Source organism: Urocampus carinirostris, chromosome 14 (assembly GCF_059441175.1).
Source record: "Urocampus carinirostris isolate Australia breed hairy pipefish chromosome 14, RoL_Ucar_1.0, whole genome shotgun sequence".
Lineage (NCBI taxonomy): Eukaryota > Metazoa > Chordata > Actinopteri > Syngnathiformes > Syngnathidae > Urocampus > Urocampus carinirostris.
Window position 1 is genome coordinate 25,905,274 of NC_142362.1, and position 27,655 is coordinate 25,932,928.

General features: G+C 38.8%; 1 protein-coding gene across 13 annotated transcripts in view; it reads left to right on the top strand.

Annotated features, from left to right (window-relative positions):
- The first annotated feature begins 3,886 nt into the window (after positions 1–3,886).
- clybl (citrate lyase beta like) overlaps positions 3,887–27,655 on the top strand; it is a 117,004-nt gene continuing 93,235 nt past the window's right edge. For 12 of the 13 annotated variants that reach the window (XM_088353389.1, XM_088353390.1, XM_088353393.1 and 9 more), the window contains exon 1: positions 3,887–3,978. In XM_088353389.1, the coding sequence (XP_088209515.1) occupies positions 3,935–3,978 (44 nt within the window). In that variant the 5' untranslated portion in view covers positions 3,887–3,934. The remainder of the gene's footprint in view (positions 3,979–27,655) is intronic. The other variant, XM_088353399.1, reaches the window with a different exon arrangement.

Here is a 27,655-nt window from a genome sequence, read left to right on the forward strand (position 1 = left end):
GGCAACTTCCTTTCCTTTGGCAAAATGGGTCAGAAGAGGGACTTGACAGGCTCTGAAAAGTCAAAAATAGTGAGATATCTTGCAGAGGGATGCAGCACTCTTAAAATTGCCAAGCTTCTGAAGCGTGATCATCGAACAATCAAGCGTTACATTCAAAATAGTCAACAGGGTCGCAAGAAGCTTGTAGAAAAACCAAGGCGCAAAATAACTGCCCGTGAACTGAGAAAAGTCAAGCGTACAGCTGCCAAGATGCCACTTGCCACCAGTTTTGCCATATTTCAGAGCTGCAACATCACTGGAGTGCCCAAAAGCACAAGGTGTGCAACACTCAGAGACATGGCCAAGGTAAGAAAGGCTGAAAAACGACCACCACTGAACAAGACACACAAGCTGAAACGTCAAGACTGGGCCAAGAAAAATCTCAAGACGGATTTTTCTAAAGTTTTATGGACTGATGAAATGAGAGTGAGTCTTGATGGGCCAGATGGATGGGCCCGTGGCTGGATCGGTAAAGGGCAGAGAGCTCCAGTCCGCCTCAGACGCCAGCAAGGTGGAGGTGGGGTACTGGTATGGGCTGGTATCATCAAAGATGAGCTTGTGGGGCCTTTTCGGGTTGAGGATGGACTCAAGCTCAACTCCCAGTCCTACTGCCAGTTTCTGGAAGACATCTTCTTCAAGCAGTGGTACAGGAAGAAGTCCGCATCCTTCAAGAAAAACATGATTTTCATGCAGGACAACGCTCCATCACACGCATCCAAGTACTCCACAGCGTGGCTGGCAAGAAAGGGTCTAAAAGAAGAAAAACTAATGACATGGCCTCCTTGTTCACCTGATCTGAACCCCATAGAGAACCTGTGGTCCCTCATCAAATGTGAGATTTACAAGGAGGGAAAACAGTACACCTCTCTGAACAGTGTCTGGTAGGCGGTTCTCTTCTTGGCTCCAGGGATCACAAGTAGATTTTTTTTTTTTACAAGCGAATGCTACGAGCAGAAACATAGGGGGGGACTTAAATCTGAAAGATATGAGGGAGCAAGTCCACACATAATTTTGTAAAATACCAACAGAACCTTAAAATCCCATTCTAAGCTGACACAGAGCCAATGCAGGTTAGCTAAAATCAGGGTATTATGACTCTCTTGTCTTAGTTAAAAGCTTTGCTGCAGCATTTTCTACCAGCTGCAGACGCTTGATGCTAGATATTTCCTAAGAGACCAATCCGTTTTTCCAGCCAATCTAGTAAGATATTATGGTGCACAGTGTCAGAGGGAGCACTAAGGTCCAGCAACAGCAACAGTGATGAAGCGTCAGAATCCATTGTCAAGAGAAGATCGTTGCTTACCTTAACCAGGGCTTTCTCAGTAGAATGATAAGCCCTGACTCCAGACTTCAAAAATTCAAAAACAGCATTCATTATTATTCATTCATTCATTAATTGAAGGATTCAGTCATTCATTGAATGATTCATTCATTCACTCACTCATTTAGTTAGTTATTGAATGATTCATTCATTCCTTCATTTATTCATTCATTCATTCATTCATTCAATGATTAATTTATTCATTCATTAAGCCAGTCATTCATTGAATTATTCATTCATTCATTCATTCAATAAGTGATTCATTCAATCATTCATTAAATGATTCATTGAATGATTAATAAATACATAAATAAATTGATTATTTCAGCCATTTATTGAACGATACATTAATTCATTCAGCCATTTATTGAATGATTCATTCATTCATTCATTCATTTGTTCATTTGTTTATTCTACAAAGCCACAGTGCAGAGCATTCTGGCATACAGGGTCATGGTGTGGTATGTTCGGAGGATGGCAATCAGACAGAAAAAACAAAGCGTAATCAACACAACACAAAAATGCATTGCCATTTTCCTTTCCAGTCTGGAGGACATTACCGGATTGTGATACCGCAAAAGAGCCAACAACAGAATATAAGGCTCTTGTCGCCGCGGCCACCACCTCCTTAGCCTGCTGCTCACTGCTAGGCGCTAAAGGTCATAAAGACTAACTGTCTCAAAAAGGATTTTTTTTTCCCCACAGGGCCATCACCACTCTAGACAGCTGGCAAAACTAATATACCCAGCACTGTATCTCGTCTGTTGCATTTAGAAATTGGTACTCATATCTTATCTATCAACTTATTTAGTATTTTTTTGTGCTAAACTTTATTGCACCACATTGAATTGCACTGTTGCGGGGGTGCTCAAACTCCAATTTTCACTTGACCTGGAAGCGGCGGCCCTAACAGTCAACTTTCCTTTTTTTATTTACAGTCACCATGTCGGATATGGGTTGGGGTAAAATTCTCACAGAAGGCCAAGGTCAAGCTGGCTACTGCCATCTTCTGGTAAAATGGTGATTTTTGTTGTTGTTGTACAAATGTATTATATATTTACCAGCTCAGTAGCCTAGATGGTAGGGCGCCCGCTTTGAGACTGGGAGGTCGCTGGTTCGCGCCTCTGCCGAGTCATACCTAAGACTTACTGTGTACATTGTTACAAAGAATGACAATACAAAGGAAATTATTATTATTATTATTATTATTATTATATTATACTGTAAACAATACTGGCGAGCCAAATTTTATTGAATTTATGACAGGCAGTAACATTTTGATCACTGGCCGTAACTGTCCCCTAGGCCGGACTTTAGATATGCCTGCTCTAGTGTTACAATGCACTATTTTTAACTGCATTATTATTACGACTTAGGCGGAGGAAACCCACGCAAGCACGGGGAGAACATACAAACTCCGCACAGGAAGTCCGGTAACTGGATTTGAACCCACACAGGAGGTTCCCAAGACCATAGAACTGTGCCGCACACGCGCTAACCACTGCGCCGCTGTGCTGCTCCCTACATTGTTATCAATGACCATAAAGAGTTCTAAATTCTAAATTGTTTTGTCACCATTTTTTTCATGGCAGAACCCTCATCTTAACCTGGACCAAACAGAGGTCTTCGCCATCAGTTCTGAAAGTCAGAGAGAGAAACTCTTACCAAACTACAGGACCTTCAGATAGTGTTAAAAATGTGTGCATCATTTTTACTCTTAGCCCAATTTTATTCCAACCATCAAATATCCAACTACACCTTGTTTTTTTTTCATTTTAAGAGTATAGGCAGAGTGCTCTCATTTCGCTCTCATTCAAACAGGGAGGTGATCTTGCATGCTTTCATAACTGTTTGTTTAGATGACTATAATGCCCTGCTCTCCGGTCTGCTCCCCTAGGGGAAAAAAATAAAAAAATAAAAAAATAAAAAAAACCTTGCGAAGACTTTACAACTTTGCACTGGTAGGATGTGTATCAACGGCTGACAATTCTGAGGCCGTCTTCTTGATATCAGTGTGGATAAGCCTTCCTCAGGTCCCTTTCCCAATATGGTTAGGGTGGCACAACACAACTAAAAGGCATAGTTTTAGGTATTTAAGTTAGAAGGTCTGGGAAAAAAACTACCAGAGAGACTCAAAGACACGGCTACCGATATACTGGCTAGCGTGGTGGCCAGTGGGGTGGCCAAAAAATGATAGAGGGCGCATGCCCTCTGGCCATTACCTTGTGGCGCCACTCTTTATTGTATTTTACCCAATGCGCATGTCTGTGTATGAGGTGTTTCAGGTTGTTGGAGGAAATAAAGGGTAACATGTTATAATTTTACTGTACACTGAATGTTTTATATAAAACTTTAAGTGTCAATACACATAACTAATATTCGATTTGATCTATTTAATGACGGACCTCCAGCACACAACGAACTTTCACTTCGCATGCCAGGTTTCCAAACACGTCACGGATAACAAGGCGATACCTCGTAAGTACCCGCCCCCTCTTCCCTTATGGCAAATCACACAGAACAAGACCTAACCAGCCAATTGGCGCCTTAAATCTGTATGACGCATGACTAAAGATGGCGGCGCCCGTCAAAAATACTGTCAAACGATTTTTGCAACAGTAAGTTCAATTTTATGCTCTTTGAGACATATTTTCGTTTGTTAACGTTATCAAATTGGGTCCTGTGTAGAGCTACTTAAACTGAAAGTGGTGAAGGTACTCATGTCTCTTAACACGAACTAGAGTTTTGCTCATAGGAATGAATTTACTCATTCGAAGGCTGTATTTGTCTGCTACTCTACTGTGTTCAAAGAGCAAGGTGAATTTCCTCCCAATTGAAGGTTGATAGAATTCCTAGGCCTCATTGTTCGATTTTCCTATGACTTTTATTTTTCCAGTACTCGGCTTATGCTAAAATTGAACTTGTCATATTGCCCTACATAGTGTTTCAGGGTTGTGAAGCTATTGTTATCACTTTGTTCGTGAATGTCATCACACAAGATGTCACTTCCTTTATTGGACAATATCATGTCACTTTTAGCTTCTCGGCAATGTGTGCATTGATCCTGAAAATCTGTCCCCCTATTTTACTAAGATTACTGGTGTTCAAACCAAAAAAAGTTGGGAAAGAGAAACGGATCTATTGACACTAACAAATATGTTATATAATGAAATTGTGAATATGTTTGATTGCTATTAAGATTTTCGAGAAGGGTTGTTCAAACCTCACATTGTGTTTGCTGTTAAACGTCATATTGAAATATAATATTGTGAATGTGCTTAATTGCTGTTGAGAATGTCATGATTGTTTTCTGTTATTAGTGTCAATAAATTTGTTCAAACCACATCATATTTTCTATTAAATATATGGCTGGAAAAATATATAAAGAACATGCCTATATATTAATACATATATTTAAAGCATTATTTATTTGTTTAGATTTTTTTGAATCAATGATGGGGGAAAATATATTTCACCATTCCAGTGTGTTCTATCTGTCCAGACTCGTCTGGAATAAGGTGTATGGTAAATATAGCTAGGATTACAGGTTTGAATAGTTGTGATTTTAAACATTCCACCCTCAAAACACAGGTAAAGGGCAGCATGCAACGGTGGAAGACTTTCTCAGTCTCTGACAGCGACAGGGCTGTGATAGAAAGCTTGCGTTCCAAATGATTGTTCATGCTGAACTCTGTGTTAAGTTTGTCTTTTTATGTCGAAAATGTACTGCTTTCCAATTTATCCAGGCAATAATAATATGCTGAGGGAGATCAAATGGATTTCTAAATGCGTTCTGTCAATCTGCATCCAGTTAAACCTTTTTATGATTGGTCGGACTTTTGCAATCTAATGATAATTCTCTTTGGTTCTTTATGCAGCACTCCAGATGACTTTGGGATTAATAACATGTACCTTGTTATACAAATATAATGCTTTGGTAAAAGTATTTTGTAAAACAATACACACACGGTAAAACGCTGCCCTACTTACGAACGATCATTTGTAAGTTTGATTTGTTTGTAAGTTGCTATAGTGCTATATTTTGTATGGAATGTATGTTTAAGGTTTGTATAAGTAACCTGTATTTTTGTACTAAACAATAAACATTTCAAGAAATAATATGCTCTATAAAGATAATTAAAGTTAAGTTTAACTTACTTTTGGAAGATGAGAGTTCCTCCTCTGTGGTAGAAAGTGGCCGATTAAATTATACAACCATTTTCTCAACAAAATCAAACTTACAGCAATGTCCAGATATTTTTCGACATCTCGAAAACATTTTATGTATTTACCGTTTTTCATCAGTTGAATGGTCGTAAGTAGGGAAGCGTCTGTACTTGTTGCAAAAAATATACAAAAGGCATTTAACTTTGAGTAAGTAGCTTAAATATGTCACCAAAAGAACAAGTACTCTTATTGAAAAAAAAAAAAAAAATCACATTGGAATTTTTTACACAGCAGTCTGTCCAAAGACTTGTGCAAGCAACATCTTGTAGTCAAATAAGTCCAAACTTCAGGAGTCCTGTTTGTATTTTCTCTTGCTGGGCACAACAGACACATTACTTTTACACCAAACATTTTGCTTTAAAGCAAAACATTTGTTGAGAGAGTCAATTTGTACTTGTAATGACGTGGATGCTATGCCATTGATTTTGACCGATCCTCTAGGTCAGGGGTAGGTAACCTACGGCTTGAAGGTCATAATGGGTATTTTCATGATTACATATGGCTTGGAGATAAATGAATACTCATGTAAACCTCATATATAGCATTCCAAATCAGATAAGCACAGGGTCGAGTCTAAAGCTTACATTGTTTTAGCACTGCACTTATATGTGAATGGTTTGGTCCGTTATATAAAAAGCATACTCTAGACTGCACTTACAGTCAAGGTGTCACACCAACATACCCTGTTTTGGCTGTATGTCGCTAAGGAATCCTTTTATATGGAAGCTCAGTAAACAACGTAGCTTCACTATTGATACACTTTATGATGAAAACCCACAGAAAAGCTGTAAACAGACTGAAATGCCAGTTAAGCACAAAGAGCAATTTGATTGGGCGACGGGTTAGGGGTGGGCAGAGCTATGCACCCAACAAACTTTTCTCTGCCCAGCGTTGTCCGCACCAAAGTTGCATATGTCAGAATTCTTGTATGCTTTGTTTTGTGACATTTTAAAAAAATGACTTTGCTTGACCCATGTTTTGAAACCATTGTTTATGAAAACAAACAAGGTCAATATGAGCCTTTACGATTTTATTTAATTGCAGGTGGGAGACGAGTTTAAAGAGGTATAATTGTTCGTATGGGACACAGGCCCTGGCACTATTCTGGCGAGTCTTTGTATGCATACTAGAAGTTAACAACTGCCATTTGTGTATGTTTATTTTACAGCTCCAGACGCTATGTGCATATTATGTGCAACTCGGAGCAGAGATTATATTATTTTACAGATGCCCCAATCTGATAGAAAAACATGTCCAGCGCCAATGGTCGAGAATTAATTCTATTGTCGACTAAATCTATGATTGAATTTTGTCGACAACTTCGACTTAACATTGCAGGCGTATGGGTAACAATTTTGGTGGGTTTTCAATCTCGATGTCCTTGCTTCAATGCAGCCACTTTCATTTAGTTCGTCTTTATACATAAAGAAAATCCTGCAGCTAAACTGTATTAACAAACACCATTCATTGGTTTGCTGGATGGATTTACTTTAGCGGCTGACAACACTAACAAATATTGAATTCTTAATAATTTAGCAGATAATGGTGACAGAGATCCTTATTGCTATCAATGTGGAAACAGTTAACTCTCGTGTTTTTGCATCAATGCCTAATGTTAAATCATGCACAATTTGCACCATTTAAATTTAACCCTATCCAGAAAGTTGAAGTATTTCCTAAAGTTTTAAATTTTTTTTCTTTTAGTAAAATCATGAAAATATTTAAATATTCTTAACACAATCCAAACGCTAGAAAATGATAGAATTGATGATCATCTGTCCCACCACTAAATTTGCACCAATATTTGTCGTCATCAATCACAGCAACAAACAAATTACACTTGGAGTGAGGAAAAAAAAATCAAGTTACTAATCCATTGTATTTCTGAAATGGTTGATTCTTAATTAATTCACGGTGTCTTGCGAAAGTATCATGCACATTTCTGCTATAACATTCCAATAAGTGCAGAGTCAAGTTTGGTGCGTGCAAAGCCAGGCGTAACGCTAGTAATAAGTGTATAAAGAGCACAGGCCCAACTATAGCTTGCAGTCAAGGTGTCATCTCAACAGACACAATTTTGGCTGTACACCGCTAAGGAATCCTTTTTATGGGAGTTCATTAAACATTCTATGTTCACTTTTGAGACATTTCATAATAAAAACCCACAGAAAAAACAATAAACACCCAATAAAACCAGCCAATCACACAGATCAATTTGATTGGATGAGTGGTAGGGGTAGGCAGAGCTATGCTCACAGCGTTGCACTCAGTTCTTTATGCCCAACACCGTCTGCACCAAAGGTAAATACGTCAGTATCCTCGTTTGCAGTATTTTGTGAAATACGTACAAAAACCAATCTGCTTGCAATCCGGTCTTTGTAAGCTTGTAGTGTTTTTTTCTCCCTTATTTAGATATTATTGCTTGCACAGTCCTCCAAGAGATGTGTACATGATGCGAAATCTTCTTGTGTACCATTCCTGCTTTGAACTTTTCTAAAACTTTATTCTGGATCTGCCTGATGTGTTCTTTTGTCTTCATTCACAGACCTGTGAGTCCATCACACAGCGTGTGCACTCTGTTTACCATTGTTAGTAATTTAGGTCAACATTGGATCATTCAGAAGTCATCAGATAACTTCTGAAGTCAGTTGGCTGAGCTGAGAGAACAGGGGCTAATATTTTTGCAAAACCCACTTTTCAGTTTTTTCTTATAAATATAAAATGTTGAAATAATTCGGGTTCCACTTTAAAATTGTGTTTCATAATGTTAATTCTTAGAAAATATTTTCATTTTTTTCCTTTTAAGTTTGAAGCCAGAAATGTGGCAATATCACAACATTCTTAGGGGAGGGTGGGTGCAATACTTTCGCTAGGCACTTTCTTAGATGTCAAAATGTATTCAATCTTCCCACTCCAAGTCACTGACATGACTTGTTTTGACCAGCTGAGATAGTGACATTGAGCAATAGTTGTTGGCGTTATCTCATGGTGTTGTTCTGTTAAAAAGCAAACCGTGAGTCGTACTTTAACGATTTAATAATTTGCAGCGTGAACGTAATGTCCACCCCTGTCCCCGTGTAATTTCGTTCCCGTTGTGCTCGGCTCTGCTTAGTTTTTTTTCCTAAAACCAAATTATAAACCCAAACATTTTTTTATCTGTCCAATTCATCATGGTTTGGAGCCAGGCAAAAATAAAAGTGCCTAACGCAAGATTTATATGTGATAATTTACAAACACAACTAGTATTGATATTTTAGTGCAGGTTTACATTTTAGTATATGTACAATTTTGAGGGCAGGGGGATTACATCTACATTTTTACTATTATTATTATTTTTACAGTATAGCTACAAGTCTTTGGGCTGCCCAGACAAGTCATGCCGTAGTTTGCATGCGTTCTGCTTTAGACTGCAAATTATTATGTGAATCAAGAGTCTTTGCTGGTTGTGCTGTCATGTAAATTGGAATCAATGCTGAAGTTACTAATCGGGAATAATGGGAGATTTCACCAGGGGCTGGATCACGTCAAGGTCGAGTTTTGGCTTGATGGATGAGAAAAATAATTTGAACATATGTCCGTCACTTGCACTATCTAACCATACTTGTGCATATACAGTGCATCCGGAAAGTATTCACAGCGCTTCACTTTTTCCACATTTTGTTATGTTACAGCCTCATTCCAAATTGTATTAATTGAATCTCTTATCTTAAAATTCTACACAAAATACTCCGTTATGACAATGTGAAAAAGTTTTTATTTTTTTTACTTTTTTGAATTTATTAAAAATACAAAACTAAGAAATCACCTTTACATAAGTATTCACAGCCTTTGCCATGAAGCTCAAAATTGAGCTCAGGTGCATCTTTTTTCCACTGATCATCCTTGAGATCTTTCTACAGCTTAATTCAAGTCCACCTGCAGTAAATTCAGTTGATTGGACATGATTTGGAAAGGCACACACCTGTCTATATAAGGTCCGACAGTTGAGTGTGCATGTCAGAGCACAAACACCAAGCATGAAGTCAAAAGAACTGTCTGTAGACCTATGAGACAGGATTGTCTTGAGACACAAATCTGGGGAAGGATACAGAAAAAATTCTGCTGCTTTGAAGGTCCCAATGAGTACAGTAGCCTCCATTATTTGTAAATGGAAGACATTTGGAACCACCAGGACTCTTCCTAGAGCTGGCCGGCCTTCTAAACTGAGCGATCGGGGAAGAAGGGCCTTAGTCAGGGAGGTGACCAAGAACCCGATGATCACCCTGTAAGAGCTCCAGCGTTCCTCTGTGGAGAGAGGAGAGCCTTCCAGAAGGACAACCATCTCTGCAGCAATCCACCAATCAGGCCTGTATGGTAGAGTGGCCAGAAGAAAGCCACTCCTTAGTAAAAGGAACATGGAAGCCCGTCTGGAATTTGCCAAAAAGCACCTGAATGACTCGCAGACCATGAAAAACAAAATTCTCTGGTCTGATGAGTCAAAGATTGAACTCTTTGGTGTGAATGCCAGGCGCCATGTTTGGAAGAAACCAGGCACCGCTCATCACCAGGCCAATACCGTCCCTACAGTGAAGCATGGTGGTGGCAACATCATGCTGTGGGGATGTTTTTCAGCAGCAGGAACTGGCAGACTAGTCAAGATATTATCCTGGATGAAAAACTGCTCCAGAGCGCTCTTGACCTCAGGCTGGGGCGAAGGTTCATTTTTCAGCAGGACAACGATTGGCTTCAGAACCACTCCGTGAATGTGCTGGAGTGGCCCAGCCAGAGTCCAGACTTGAATCTGATCGAACATCTCTGGAGAGATCTGAAAATGGCTGTGCACAAACGTCTCCCATCCAACCTGATTGAGCTTGAGACTTATTGCAAAGAAGAATGGGCAAAACTGCCTAAAGATAGGTGTGCTAAACTTGTGGGATCATATTCAAAAAGACTTGAGGCTGTATTTGCTGCCAAAGGTGGATCAACAAAGTATTAAGCAAAGGCTGTGAATACTTATGTAAAATTGATTTCTTAGTTTTCTATTTTTAATAAATTCAAAAAAAGTTAAAAAAAAAAACAAATTTTCACATTGTCATAATGGAGTATTTTGTGTAGAATTTTGATATAAGAGATTAAGTTAATACAATTTGGAATGAGGCTGTAACATAACAAAATGTGGAAAAAGTGAAGCGCTGTGAATACTTTCCGGATGCACTGTATTAGTCAGCTATTTGACCACATTCAGCACAAAAGAAAAGGTGAGTTTTTAACATCTGGGTCAATCCCCCTCTCCCTAATTTTAACTTGGACTGGCCTACCACCACTCTTATTTTCTGAAGCGGTAAAATGAACACAGAACAGCACAAATTGTATGAGTCAGGTTCGATGTAGGGCAGAAAGGTGCTAGGTGGAAGAAAATGAAACGCGTTAAAAGAAGATGTAGCCTAATGTGCGAAATTAACAGACATGTTAGAGCAGGGAATTGCGCCTCCAAGTATGATAGTTCGAGGTCCTAGTCTTAATATTAAAGTTAAAGGGACGGTGTATATTATTTTCCCACCAAAGGTCACTGTTCTGCCGTGCCACCGAAAACCATTTTTTAAAGCAGAAGAAGACGAAATATGGAAACTCAAAGTGACCAAATTGCACCTAAAGTGTCAACAGTCATCTGGAAGTCATCTGGAATCACTTAGTTTAAAAGCTAAAAATTAGGTTAGAAATCTCGGGGTAATAATGCACTCAGACCTAAACTTTAACAGCCACTTTAAATCCATAGCATCATCAACCTTTTACCATCTCAAAAACATTGCCAGAATCAAAGGTTTACTGTCTAAACCAGACTTAGAGAAACGTTTTCATGCATTTATCTCTAGCAGGTCAGACTACTGTAACGGCCTTCTGACAGGACTTTCTAAACGAGCTGTAGGACAGCTGCAGAACATCCAGAACGCTGCTGCTCGGGTCCTGACTAGAACCAGGAAGTACGACCATATTAGTCCTGTGCTCAGGTCTCTGCACTGGCTTCCTGTCGCTCAGAGAATAAACTTTAAAACAGCTCTGCTGGTGTATAAGTCTCTTTATGGTCTAGCACCAAAGTACATCTGTGACATGTTGGTCCCATATGAACCATCTCGGACCCTGAGAACCTCAGGGACAGGTCTTTTGCTGGTGCCCAGAGCCAGGACTAAACAGGGTGAAGCTGCGTTTCAGTTCCATGCAGCTAAACTCTGGAATAGTCTTCCTGATGACAGTCTTTAAGTCCAAGCTGAAAACAGCTCTGTTCAACTGTGCATACAACTGAAAGGGTTCTAGTCAAGTCAAATCACATTTATTTATATAGCCCCTAATCACAAAAATGTCTCAAAGGACTGCACAGGATTACAATTACAAAATTACACAGTTCTATCTGCACTCTTAACTTTTACTTTATTTTAATTCATGGATTTTATTATGTTTTATCTGTGGTTTTAATGCATTTTAAAAACCACATTTAAAATTTTCAATGTCTTCTATGCTTTAACTGTAATTGTGTTTTTTTTAACCTGTCTCTTTGCCATTTCTGTAAAGCACTTTGAATTGCCTTGTGTATGAATTGTGCTATACAAACAAACTTGCCTTGCCTAACTACTTTTGAAGGAAAATAAATAAGATATTAAGAAACAGAAAAAATAGGAAGAGAAAAATGAAAAAAAGAAAAAAGAAAAAAAAATGAAAATACAAGAGAAATTTGAATTATTTTCATTTTTGTCTTTGTCTCTTTTTATAATTTCCTTTTTTGTTTGCTTTTCCCCTCTTTTCTATTCTCATTTTAATTTTTGCATTTTTTTATCACGTCTTCTCTATTTTTTATTCATATTTCTTATTTCTGGGTAAAAATTTTAAGAAAAAGGGTGCGTTTTGCTCACTTTCAATCTCCATGGTTTGTACTCTTCCTTGGACTCATTTTTGGTTGCAGTACAAATTACTGCGACATCTAGTGGACAAAAAAAAACAGTCCCTTTAAGAACTGTGAAATATTTCGATCAGCGCTGTTCGAGGAAAACCCCATTTGGCCCAACCTCACTCGGATCCTAGCTTCAGCGGCACCAAACTCAAGTGAGTTTGAAACATTCGTGTTCGAGAGGCTAGAGACCAGGGAGACAGCGGCAGTGCGGCAGGATATTCCCCCTGACACAGGCAGCTGATTGTGTATATAAGAAGACTGATTTTGATTATTTTGCTCATCCTCAAAGACAATATCTGCAATTACTTTATCAATTACTATGCACGCCAGCCCACAATAGCTAAGGTGTTCTACAACAAGCAAGGCACCAATCACAAGTGGCAGACATACACAGTTAAAAAAAGTCCCTATATTGTTTCTTTCTGTTAATTATTTGCACCCGCTACAACCCCTGCAGAAAACTGTCTCATCTGTGTTTACCTGGTCTTCTCACAACATAAACTCACAGATGCCTGCCATGTCATTGCGCTGGCATATACACTTCTGTTGACCCTTTCCTGTACTCAGATTGCATGTTCGCAGAGCTACTCTGCTTCAAAATGTGTAAAACTGGGCGAAGAGGCTTTCATGCTTATGCATACTGGAAAGGAAATTCTTATGTCTACATACAATGAAATTGTCGTCAACAAAGTTGCAGAGACCAGTGCTTTGCTTAGGAGGATTTTGATGTTTTAAATAGCCTATTTAAAATGTGCGTAGTGAAGCGACGTCATTAGAGTTTATAAGAGTTTAATGTTAAGCATAACAATCCGTTGAGAACACATCCACATTAATTGTTGTTAATTGTTTTTATCCATACCAGAATCTCTACGTATTTTTTCATTGAATTATAATGGTAAAGTGTTTTCTGTTAACTTATAAACATGTACCTGAATTTCTTCCCCCAAAAATGCATCATAAGAGCTTGCTGCTGTTCCACTCATTCATATCCTTCCTCCACAGCTAAGTGGGCCAGCTTTGGGTATAAAACTCCCGGGCTGAAACGGGCCCACTCATTGGAATTACCACATTTCTGTACATTATTATGGTTATGTCTAAAATCTGTTTTTGAAGCTTGAATTGACCCTGCTTAATAATAACCTAACAAAATGCATCTTTCCCCTTGCGTTTAACACTTGGCGGAGGTTATTAAAATAATAGGTAGAGTTTACAGCCTCAACAAAGGGTCATGTCTTCCTAATTTGATTCGTTGTTACTCCAAGGGAAGTAGCGTCTACTAGGTTCAATGCTCAGATGGCAGCGACTGTAAAGAGGAATGTGGGCGCTTTTTTTTTTTTTTTTTTTTATGGACAGCCTAGAGCCGCCCTCGCTTTGCCTCAACATTGGCAGCTGACTGGTCTTTGTCACCGACACCCTCACGTCAAAGATGCAGTGGCATCCTGGGAGGAAGCATTGACTGCCACTATGAAGTCGACAAGTGATGAAAGTAGCCTGCAGCTTGTCAATTAAGAGAGCCAAGGCCTGGACCTTATAAGCTAATAGGCAGTTTCCCCTCTGGGGGCCTGCTAGGCTTTATTACAACACTTATAAAATGTTCAAGTGAAGTGCATCCCTATAATGTTCTTAGTTAAGTGACTCAAAGCAGTGGCTGCGCATGCTTGAATTCTTTAGATAGTGGCGTCTATCATAGAATAGAATGTGATTTTTTTTCTTTTTTTTTTTTTTTTAGTACTGTAATACTTTCAATACGATTGTAATCCAATCCTGTTTTTGAGGTAAACTTCAAGTATATTTTATAAGTGGTTATATCAATTTTCAATAAAATGGGAAAAATACAGAGATGCATCTAATTGCAAAATGTAATTTGTTCCAGGATTGTACAGATAAATGGATCAGAAATAATAAAATTAATAAAGCAAAATAAAAAAAATTAATAATAGCATGTTGAACTCTACACAAGGGGAGTATTCTTGAGCATAGTATATATCCTTTTCATTTTGGGAATGTTTATCATAGTCAAATATTCAACCAAAAAAAACAAATTTGTTGACAGTTTAAAAAGTGGGTTTACATTATTGATATATATATTTTTCTCTGATAAAAAAATATTTGCTACACATACAATGAAATGTATTGCTCTTTTTTGTATTATTGGTCCAAATGCAATATGATCTTTGGATAAGGTGATAGGAAAAGAGTATCTTACATATCTGCCGGTGTATAGCATATATTTATATGCATGTTTGTTTATTGTTAAGTTAATAGACAAACACCTGGATTTTTTTTTATAGTTTTATACTGCAGAATATTTTGTTCTGCATTTTTTTTTATTCGTCCAACACTTCAACATTTGAAAAAAAAGGTAATGTAATTTAAAATGTATTAAAAAAATCAATTTCATTGATTTATTGAAAAAATAATCAACCAATTCATCTACTTTGAAAATAATTCTTAGTTGCAGCCATAAATAAGATGATTTTAAGAATTTAATTGCAAGTTTATTATAAGCACTTACAATGAAGGAATTTGGCAGTTGCTAACATAACGGAGTTGATTGCATGGTGCAGGAGAAGTGACTGAGCACGAGAGACTGTTGATGAAATATAAGCTTTGCTGTAAACTTAAAATGAAAGTTACTGTAACTTTAAATGAACAGACACATAAACATTTTTCTCCAGCATATTTTTTTTCATTTTCTTTCTTTTGTTTTAATTAAGCGAAGCGCTGAATTCATGATCTGCACAGAGTGTATGCCAGTACTCTTCTTGATTTTCTCAAAGCCGTCATGGCTGGCCTTGAAGTCCATTCCGGCTGACCCAACATTTACTCCCCCTCTGCCGCTGCCTAAAACTGTAGGTCCTTGTAGATAAACGGCTACTTCTTAGAGTTAATTATCTCCATGACGGTATCTCTTACAAGCTCCATGTCGCGCATTATCAAGAACAGAGGTCTTTCCATCCCGTCATGAATATTTGTTCTCAATTTGGAAAGAATAATCATGTCCCTGGGTAGTTTTATATCTTTGGCATCCGTTTCAATATTGTACAAATCGTAGATTACCCTTTGTACTGCTTAGCTAGCTTACCCACACAAACACCACGCTCACGTTTGTCTACCATTTGCTGCTTTGTGTGAATACACATCATTCTCTTTTTTCCGCCTTACCGTAAGGAGATGTAATGCAATAAAATAAAAACACTACAGCGCAGGATCAGTTGTCTTATGACGGGGAATGCTCCCGCTGACTAGGACGAGCTGAATGTAGTTGTGAAGTGTGTTTAATCATAACCATCCGCTTTACTCAAAATCCTAAAACCTGGGGCACACTGCGTAGGGATTTTGGCATTGAAGCCTTTGGCTGCTCACCACCAACAGCGCCGTTCCCTTACACACCTGATGCTGTTTTCAGCTGCATGGTTTTTCTTTCTGCTCCGAATTGTTTACGTCACTTGTTTTTGGATCTTGGAACCATTGCAGATGATGATGATTACGAAGACTAGCAAATACTTACAACTTGCATAGAAAGAAAACGTGAATGAGACCTTAGTCCAGGGTTGTCAAACATGCGGCCCGGGGGCCGGATCAGGCCCGCTAAGGGATTGAATCCGGCCCGCGAGACGACGCTCAGAGAAGCGCAAGAGAAAAACGAGCTGCAGGTGGAAATAGGTCCACTTGATGTTGCCAAAGTCAGGTGCCTCTCACAAAGACACTTGTATTTCTTTCTCTCTCTCTCTCTCTCTCTCTCTCTCTCTGCCTCTCTCTCTTTCACGTTCTGCCTCTCTCTCTCTCTCTCTCTCTCTCTCTCTCTCTCTGCCTCTCTCTCTCTCTCTCTCTCTCTCTGCCTCTCTCTCTCTCTCTCTCTCTCTCTGCCTCTCTCTCTCTCTCTCTGCCTCTCTGCCTCTCTGTCTCTCTCTCTCTCTGTCTCTGTCTCTCTCTCTTTCACTTTCACTTTCTGTGTCTGTCTCTCTTTTTCTCTTTCCTTGTTTCTCTTTGTCTCTTTCTCTCTCTTTGTCTTTTTACTTTCTTTTGCTCTGTCTTCCTTTTCTCTCCTTCTCCCATTCTCCCTTTCTCTCTTTTGTTTTCTCTCCTTCTCTCTGGATATCTTTCTTTCTCCCTTTCTTTCCCTGTCTCATTAATTGTCTTTAGCTCTTGTTTCTCACGTTTCACATTCTCCCTCCTCTCTCTCTCTCGCTCTCTCTCTCTCTCTCTCTCTTTGTCCCACCCTCTCTCTCTTTCTCTCTCTTTGTCCCACCCTCTCTCTTTTTCTCTCCTTCGCCTTGTATTATTTTTTTTTCCCTTTTTCTTTCTCTCTGATATACTAGTCAGGCCCCCGAGAGAATGTTTGTTCTATCATGTGGCCCCCGGGTTGAAATGAGTTTGACACCCCTGCCTTAGTCGCATTATATCTGAGCCCTATAATTCTAGACCGTAGCGCCAGGTGAACTAAACTGGGGAGAGTAGAGCCGGATTGCAACACAGGTAGTCTTTCTGTCTTTGGAGGTTTTCTCTCTTACTGACCACATTATTTTTGCATTTTTTTTTTGTACCACCAGTATTAGAGGAAACTTCAATTTAGATGTATAAATTGACGACTTGATTTATGGGTGAAAAGTTAAACTATGGGCACCACGACGGCGCAATGGTTAGCGCGTGTGCGGCACAGTTCTGAGGTCATAAGATCAAACCTTCTGTGTGGAGTTTGCATGTTCTCCCCGTGCTTGTGTGGGATTCCTCCGGGCACCACAGTTTCCTCCCACATTCCAAAACGTGCATGTCAGGCTAATTGGCCGGTCCGAATTGTCCCTAGGAGTGAATGAGCGAGGGAGTTGTCTGTCTCTGTGTGCCCTGCGGTTGACTGGCAACCAGTTCGGGGTGTCCCCTGCCCACTGCCCGAAGATAGCTGGTATGGGCTCCAGCACCCCCGCGACCCTACCGAGGATAAGCGGTGAAGATCATGGATGGATGGATGAAAGTTAAACTTACGACGACTGTCAAACCTCCTATTTTGCCCCTTTTATGCATTGTATATGACAAAAACCTGGACTAATTTATTTATAGTGCATGTGTTGTGGCAAAGATGATCAAATGTTTTTAATCCTAGAGGCCACTTGACGCCAAAAGCAAAATTTCGATATAAATACTGTGGCATTGCACGGGTTTCGCCACCAGGTGTGCACAGGGCCTTAAGTAGAATGAACTTGGTTTTATTTTTGTTGTTGTATGATAATTTAATAAAAACAAATCAGCAGCTGATAACATGCCAGTCAATTATTCATAATTCCATTATGCCTTTTAAGTAAGTCGGTACAAAATAAATGATTTCATTTTGGTGGGAGGTTTATGTTGGTGTTGCTGTTTGTCTTTTAATCAAGACCTGTTTATGGCCATACCACCCTGAGAATCTCCAATCTCGAGAAGCTAAACAGCCTCGGGCCTGGTTATTGCTTGGATGGGAGACTGCCTGGGAATACCAGGTGCTGTAAATGGATCATTTGGAGAACTCTGTGCTGCAACAGCACTGACTGTACCTCCCAAAATTTCTTTCGGGAAACCAAATACATTGAATTACTAATATACATTATTAAGAGTTACACATTTTCAGTTTTTGGTTTCAGTATCAAGTTTTCATTTCGGTGCATCCATAATTACAACAAATTGTCCAAAATGTTCACTTAATATCCAGGTTTTTCAAAATATTAATATACTTTAACACAAGGGTGTCCAATCTTTTAGAAAGCAGGCCATATTTTGTAAGCTGAAAATGTGTGTGGGATGACTATTCAGCCTGACATTCTTTGTAAAATCAGTAACTGATCAGTGTTGGATGCATCCGTGCTTTCATTGCAGGCTAACAAAAAAGGTCAAACTTCTTTTGCTTGTAATTGTCTAATGATATCCAATGAAATGTTCAATTCACCGTACCAGTGTTACTAGCCAGGCAAATATTGGTAAACTCCCGCTTGAATCCAGGGCAAATTTTATCGACCATTTCAATGACATAGTCTATTATAAATTCCCCCTGTAAAAGGTTTGCACTGCTTTGCTATCAGCATCGCGACTTCAAAGCTGGCCTTTTTAGCATTTTCATTTGACCCGCAGGGTCTTGGGAAAAAGCTTCCAGTTGCTTTACCTTTTCAAGGCATTCATTTCCAGTTTGCTTTTTGTAATCTGCATGTTTTGTCTGGCAGTACCTCCTTATATTATTATATTCTTTGAAAATGGCCACGGTCTCATGGTAAATTAGTGAGACACAGTTTCAGATTTTGGTGTAAAAATGCTCCAATTTCCACTTGTTCTGGATAGGGTGGCCCTCACAGTCAACTTTCCTTTTTTTATTTACAGTCGCCATGACGGAAACAGGGCGGGCTAAAATTCTTACAGAAAGACAAGGGCAAAGTGGCCACCAAAGTGCTACTGCCAACGTCTTGTGATTTAATCATTTATTTTTTTAAAATGTTTATTTATATTTTCTTTTTTTTTTTTTTTTTTTCAATTTTTTGGGAAGAGATTTATTTTGAACTGCAATAAACGACTGGTGGGCCACATGTTCATTTTATGACAAAGGGCGCGGGCGAGTTAAAATTTGATCTTGGGCCCAAACGACCCCCCGGGCTGGATGTTGGACATGCCTGCTTAAATGGTCCCATTTGCATGGTAAAATGACAGTCAATTGTCATCATTACTAAGGTGGCAATGTGTGTCATTTTATCAATATTTTTCTTCTCAATAATGCCTTAGAATAATCCCAATACTCAAATCACATTTTTTACATTGAATTTATTTATGTAGAACAGGGGGAAATCCTCAATGAAAATCCCCACACTCATGTGGTGTCGGCTTTGCTCGGGCTGGCTTTGGCTTCCGGTAGAAAAATAAATGAGTGTTTGAATAAACACCCGCGTGTTGACACCTCATTTCCTCATTGATTGGCACTGGAAGCCGAGAGCTCGAAGTGTGTTTGTGGGCGTGTGGCCATAATCCAATCAGACAGGAAAACAACCAGTAAATCTGTATAACCAACGTCTTTTAGCTCTTTCTTCCTTTGCTTTATCTTTAAAAGTAAATGATCTTGTTGGTGTATTTATTTATAGTTTTATTCTAAATAATCTGTTTTTCAATCCGTTGATGTAATTTACTGAATAGGGTTACCTAGATTGTTTGTCCACCCGCTTTACCTATTTTGGGGGTAAGTTGTGTTCAGAGGCGCATGAGGTCATTATAATCCTCTTTAGTTTGAATTTGGAGTCTTAAGAAATGTATCACTGCCATCAACCCAAATATTCTTTTAACAAAAACAACTAGTCAAAACTCAGAAATCTGATAAACATAGCTTTTCTGAAAGAAGATCAAGAGAGCACTTAACTCAATTCCTGTGGGTGGCCATTTTACTATTTGTTGTTCCATCAGATTTGCTCAGTACTCCTCTAATCACCAATCACAGCTCACCTGTTCTCTTAAGCAAGCCATGATTGGTTGTTAGCTGAGCACAGTGATGTCAGTGAGATTGGCTTTTGTTGCTGAATTTATGTTCCACTTTCGATTGATATATTTTCTTATTTGAATTAATCGATACCTATGAACAGGGTTGGGCATAATTAACGTTTACACAGTTTTACCTGCTGCACATTACCCTGTACTGTCACCAGTTTCCACTAGTGCACAAAAATGACAGTTATTGTATATCCAACAACCCATGTCTGACTGCTCATTACTAAAATGGAATGATTTTATTGTGTGTGAGTGAAGACTGTATAAGCTTTTGTTTGGTAGTTTTAGTGTTTACAATGTCAGAAAATCAAATATTCTGCAAGCCCTGTAGCGCAATCACAATAGTCGAAACTAGCTGGATCTCTAGAGAGTTAACATGGTTGTAATTGATGTGTAGTCATTATTGTAACTTCTAGTGTTTAACGGTTTTGCAAATAACTCCAACAAGTAGAGTGCACTGAGCCTCATCTTTGCACCAAACACCAGTTGATGTTCTCTAAATGTGGGCTTAGACAAATGAATGAAACTAAACCAAAAAAGTTACTTTTTGAAAAAAATAACAAAACATCTTTATAATGCAGATTTTTATTCATGGTAATCTCTCTGGAATGTATTCCCCACTCTATTTTAGGCATGATCGAAAATAATTACTTTTACTAAAGACATTAAGGCACTTTTTTACGCGACGATTTTCAGGACTATGTATCAATAAATGACTGTATTACCTGTTGTTGACACAGCAAAGCTTGCCTTTGAAATGTGTAACACAGTGCATTAACTTAACACATGTTGCTATGCAAAAACAAACTCTGGCGACTGGTCTGGGGGGCCAGCTGTGTAAACGTGCAGGACGGAGGGGTGAGGCGGGTGAGCATTGAAGGAAAGAGGCCCCACACTGCACTTGTCCGGCGAAAGGTGGATCCATGCGGCCAACAGATGTATCTGTTAGCCTGTATACCCTAGCGGCAAAGAAAATAACCAAAGCAAGTGTCTCAGCTCCAGCACAGAAGCCTTTGATCAACAGAACATTTTCAACCGCCCAGGGGTAGAAAAGAAGACTTCTCGAGACCTCTGAGTGCACATCTGTATAAACAAATTCAGGGAGGAATGTGTGAACAATGCAACACATAAACTTTCTTCTTGGCTAATATGTGCTTTTCATTTTGGGCTCAGTATTGTACTAAGAGACATTCCGTTTTATTTTGTTTTGAAGATAATAAGTTGAGAATGTAATTTCTCTTTAGAGGTGTGGGGTGAAAAAGTCTGTTAGAAGTTTGAACTCGATATTAGGTGTCTAACAATCCAATATTGATATTGTCCTGTATTGATATTCATACAAATGGCAGTCCTGCTCTTTATTCAGCAGCTCCTGGATGATGCATGTTGAGCCATTATCTGCACCGCTTATCCTCAGTAGGGTCGCGGACACCCTGAACTGGTTGCCACCCAGTTGCAGGGCACACTGTGACAACTAACTTGCTCTATCAAACCTAGGTACAAGCCAACTAACCTGACATGCATGTTCTTGGGATGTAGGAGGGAACCGAAGTGCCCAGAGGAAACCCATGCAAGCATGGGGAGAACATGCAAACTCCCTCACAGGAAGGTTTGATCCCATGACCTCAGAACTGTGACGCGGACGCGTTATCCACTCATCCGCCGTACCGTCAGCGTCTCAGTGATCTTTAAAACTTGGTTATGTTTTGACCAAAATCGAGAAGTGTGGGACTTAACAGTCATGTTTTCTCTTGTAGGGTGTAACATCTCCCCAAAACAGTAAAGTGTGTGCAAGAATCAATTAGTGGAAGAAATGAGTGAAATACCTTTTTTGCCAGAAAGTTAAATGAACGAAAACAGATGACCAGCTATACTTATATTTAGCTGTTTTTAAGTATCCGGCAAGCATTAACATGATTTACATTTGTAGGCTTGTGCCCCACGTTAAATATATTTTCAGTGTTTTGGGGACAAATAAAAATGATCATTAGTAATTTTGTCGACACTAAGAATAATTTCGCTTTATATTTTTGGCACCTTTTTTGACATTAAACATCATACATTATGTTGTCACAGTAGGAACAAGTCTCATCTGCTCTTGTTTTCTTTCCTGAAACAAAATAGTTTATTTTATTTAGATATGTGTTACAAAATTAAACCCATAGGGAATTCGTAAAAAGTAAATGTATTAAAATGCCAAACAAAGAAGCAGGTGCATAAAATAACTGCTTTAAACAAACATTTTGGTCTACTGTGGCAACCTGGGGAATCAGGTAGGTTTTGCACTCAGAAAAAACATAGAGACAATTTGTAGGAACAAACAAAGAAAAGGCTGTAGAGGGAAAGTATACAGTTGGTGAGAGTTCAAATAAGTCTCCGAGCGCTCCGGGAATCCAAGGTTCTGCCTTGTCTTCATCCCAAACAAATGTCAGGTCCTTTTCTAACTTCCTAACAAAGTTTCGGCCAATGGCCGCTTATTCCAGGGGCTTGGAGGGACTGGCATTCTCCTTCACCAGCCTGGTGATCTTTACTTTTTGGGCAGCTGCTCTTAAACACAGCTCCCTGGGCATTTAGTGGACTGGCCTCAGGAGGGACCACTCCCAAGAGCTGATTGATTGCAGGGCATTTATTGGGAAGTAATGGTGGTTGACAACCTCGCCCAATAGAGAAGGATGTCTTGGCGCACTCAGTACAGCCTGCCTTGTAGGGTGGTGTTGCCACACTACAATGACATTCTATAAACTTGCTTAATGTAACAACTTGTTTGAGCTTTATTAAGGGACAGTGTCATGATATGATTGCTTCAAAATCCAAATGAACGGAACAGCTGACATCTATAACTTGCGTCTGGCAAATAAATTAATCCAGCTTTTGGTTGGACTGCACCTTGATTACTTGAAAGGGGGAAAACATGATAAGGAAATACACTGTATTGGATTTGACATACCGCATTTTCATGGCCATAGGGCGCACTATGCTACAAGGCATATTTTCCGTAGCTAGTGCTAGTTCTGTATTTAACACATTCACAGGGTGCATTGCACAATAGGGCGCTGATGCCTTCTGTTGCGGCCGCTGCACCATTAGACACATCTCCTACGACTGTTTAGTTTCCATGATCTTTCGCGAAGTGTAGAAATCAATACACCATATTGGACAAAAACACAGAAAGGATTCGATGATGGGAAAGTGAGGTTTTGGGATTAAATTTCTATTTGGGGGGAAAAATCTGTTTAGCCTCCAGTAGCGTAATAACTTTCGAATTTACAGATGCGCTACGCCGTAAACATAAGTACTTCTGCTAACGATGCATTGCCTGTGACGTCACTTGTCCTCTTCTGTGCAAGCGGGAAGCTTATGGTGTTTTATGCTTGGCTAAAACACCGTAAGGGAAAAATCGAAATAAAGTTCATTCTACTTGAAGTAGCGTCTATAAAGTGGCTGCATATGATGAAAACATAGCTTGTAGCTGCTGCACTTAATGTGTGATTCTCCCTTTTTATATTAGAACATATTTTAGGGGCATTTAGCTTTCAAGAAATAGGAATTTAAATAGTGACAATAATGGGATGGGGAAACTGATGACGATGACGGCGCAGCCTAATGCAACGCGTCACACCCTAATATTCTCCATAGTTAAGTAACGCTAAAATTAAATTCTACTGGCAAGTAGATTATTGTCGACCATTTATATTTGGGGCCAACCGAATTAATTTTACAAACATAGCACGTGTTTACAATTGAAAATGGCTAAACTCTTAGTTTGTTCTTTGTAGGAGTATTAATCTATGCACTCTTCATATTCACATCACTTGCTGTTTTCCATGTTTGTCTGGTTGTTGTTGTTTTTTGTTTATTGTTTCCAGATGGCAGACACAGACTTAATTTGTGGGGCTTTCAAGTTTCCCAGTGAGATTTTTACTGCTTTGGCTCAAGCGCTTATCCTGTTTCCTCTAGTTAGGCTTTATGATGGGCCTTTTTGTACTGGAAACAATTGTCAGTCCACACACCAGTACTGTGCGTCAATAACTATCATCTTGTACATCTATTTTTCAATTCAGTTTATCCTCCAAAGAGGGCTAACCGTTTCTTTACCGGAGGCAGCCAATGAGAAAATTCATTTTCGTCATCCCGTACTTTGAGGATTATCTGAAGAACCAGTCTTGGTGATGACTGTTTCGCTTTACTCTCTAGATCCTGCTGAGTCTCGTCTGGGCATCATTAAGCACTGTGACGTCATTGAGGCAGACTCTCACAGTAAACACGGGGGAGGACCAAGTGCATGTCTTCTCATAGGATGCGGTTTTTAACACGATGCTGTAATCAAAGTGTTGAGCTATATCCTACCCACCCCTTCTTAGTCTTAAATGGGTTTACTCTCCTGGCCAATGCTGATGGAGTGATAACAACCAGCCTTTTGAGTTGCCTAATCCCAACTTTTAAATCATTAAACTGATGTTTTTTCTGACCCTGGTTTACCTTATGATTTGTCTTTTTAACTGCAAACCGTACTATTATTGTATTCTGACCTCACTTTCCTTATTGTATATGCAGAATTGCCTTAACGAAATATTCCAAGACTTTGATCAACCTAACACATATACCGAGCTGAAATGCAAGGTATCCAACTGCTGTGTTCGTGTTATCAATGTGTTTTTTTTGTTGTCTTTTTTGTTTGCCTTGCAACTGTTGAGCCCCTGGCTGGTCAAGCTAATCTCATCAGAGTTTGGGCTCTACTACCGGGGTGAGTGAGAGGACAGCCTAGCATGACCCATATCTCTGTGCCAGGATGGCTACACAACTCTGTCGCGACTGTGCAGTCACATTAGTTTACTACGAGGACGGGGCCCTCTGCCAGGGTGTTTACTACAGAACTGTCTGGCACAACACGATAATGCCCGTGTTAATGCCCTCTAAGGGACACAGGCACTGGAATTAATAAGGGCCTGAACTTTCTCATCATAGGCACCTTCCATTAGCACAAATACAGAATTGCCATTTGTACAGTAATGATTCCCCTGTCCAGGTGTGTATTTATTTAAATTTTTTTGAGGGAACATCAGCCTCATCCAAAAAGACATTTGCTAGCAAAATAAACTGAAGTCAAACTACTTTGCTGCCATCAATAAGGGTTGGAGTATTATAACTGATCACTGTTCTTTCATTTATTGCATTGGTTACAAGGATAATAAAACGGTCACTTGTAATACTCCTCCATTGATAACACGACTTTTGAGTGTGCACACTTCTGTTTGAAAACTACGCCAATTGCAAACTGCATATATACTTTAACTGCTTTGAAGCAGGCTAAGTTAGCAAGGGGGGCTTTAGTTCCCTCAAGACAAGTTCAACTATACACAGTGATTTGAGTGAAAATTCATGCTCCTCTTCATAGTGTAGAAATCAACAGATCATGGTGGATATAAACAAGAAAAACATTCAATGGAGGAAAAGTGAGGTTTTGGATAAAATTAATATTTAGGGAGACAACTCTAATCAGCCTCCGGTAGCACAAACATTTAGAAATACCTAGATACGCTACAGCGTTAGCATCCGTGAGTACTTCCGTTAACGATGCATTGCTTGTGACATTAGGCGTCCTCATCCGTGTAAGCGTGACATGATGGCGTTCAAGGGAGATGCTTAAAAGTCACTTGAGATTGCATACAATTTGCATTTAATTGGAAATGTGAACAATCAAGAACATTGGATTTGACCCAAAAATCGGAATTGAGCATTAACCTCGACAGTAAGAACAACAGCCACGCCCAACACTTAACATCACACACAGGGTGCGTTGCACGATAGGGCGCGCCGGACAATTTGAAGAAAATCTGAGACTTTTATGTGCGCCTTATGGTCTTGAAAATACGGTACGTAAAAGCATCAATGTGAGGCGTATAGTATAATTTGCTGTATTGTTTTATTGTCTATTTATTTACATATGAACTTATTTTGAGTAGAAAACGAATATTTCAGACAATATTTGACTTCTTTTTTTTTATCACACCTTTCGTTGTGACAAAACTGGTGTGACCTAACCTCAACCATACCCAAGCTGCACTGGCCCTACCAATTGAATAGGTTTACCAATACTCAAATATTTGAGTTAGTTGAGTTTAGGACTTCAAAATAAAGGCACATTTTTAGAGATGTCCAAAATGCTATAACGTAATTCTGTGAAATAAGTATGTGTTGATGTTGTAACACATTTTTATTCCTCTAGAGTTGTTGGTAAGTCATATGTAGTTCCAAAGAGCTTTATTTCTAGCGATGGTGTTACCCAGGTCTTGTCTTGCATCTGTGAACAAAATGGAACATTAAACAAGTGAAGCTGTACAAATATACATGTATGTATGATGCTCTTATTTAGAACAATTTGATATTTTTAAAAAACATTTCTAGTCAATCTACTACCAATGCGTAGATATGGGACGATTTGGCAACTTTGGAAGATAATGCCTCGAGTTCTGAGGTTAGTCTTATTTGAAAATAATAAAATCAAATAAATGATGATGTAGAGAAAATGTATGTTATTTTAAAACCTATCAATTATTTTTTTATGAGAAATATTACTGTTATCAGATTGAATACAGGACTGGCTTGGATAATTTGAATATTGTGATAAAGTTCTTTATTTTCTGTAATGTAATAAAAAAGTCATAAACGCTGGATTCTTTGTCATCCAAATTGCACATTACACATCTTTTAATGTTTTAATATTGTTGATTATGGCATACACTCAAGTATCATGTTTCAGAATATTTGAATATCATGAAAAAGTATACTTTTTGGCTATTGAACTAATGAGCTATACTGAAATGATACAAGTTTTGCAATCTTTTTATTGACTTGTAATGAATCCGTAAGGTTTGATATTTTTGTTTAGTTTTTCAATTGCATTGCTGAAAAAGGGTTTTATCACAATATCCTTGTTTTCACAACATATTAATTCTTCTCTCCACATGCAACCTTGCATGGATATGAATTGGATTTTTGGTTTCACAATTACAATATAAATTTGGATCTATAGGAATTGGGTTTTCGGTTTCAAAATTACAGCTCTTAAAGGGACATCATGTAATATTTAGTGCCTCCTACTAGTTTATTCGTGAATAAAAAAGATATTGATTTGAATACTAAGCAAACATATATACACTATCATATCAATGTTTATTAAAAATCATTGGTCGAGAAATGTATTTTAGTTCTTGGCATCCCTGTCTCGAAGTCACCGCTATGTTTGTCTGCGGTCTCGCTTTATCCAAACGGAAAGAAAACTCACTATGTGTTTGGCAAACCTCCCGATTCGTCTGCAACATGGAAATACTTCCACCAAGAAATATTTTGGACCCTACCTCAAAGCATTGAGTCGGGGACCGGTAAGAGTATTTTGTGTTTGTGTTTTGAAGAAATATTATGCCACGTTTGTTTTTTCAACTCCTGTTTTTAGCATTGTTTTCTGACTGCTTCTCTAGCCATGTTATTAGCTTCTTGCTTCCCGAGAAATGGGACTCAGAGCCTTTATTGACTTATTTATACTCTGCTGGTAGAAATTGTTTGCGCTTTAGAAGAAAATATTATTCAAATTTATTCTGAATTGATTTTTCTTTGAAGTAGTTGTTCACGAAGCTAAACTATTTGAGCTAGTTGTTAGCTTT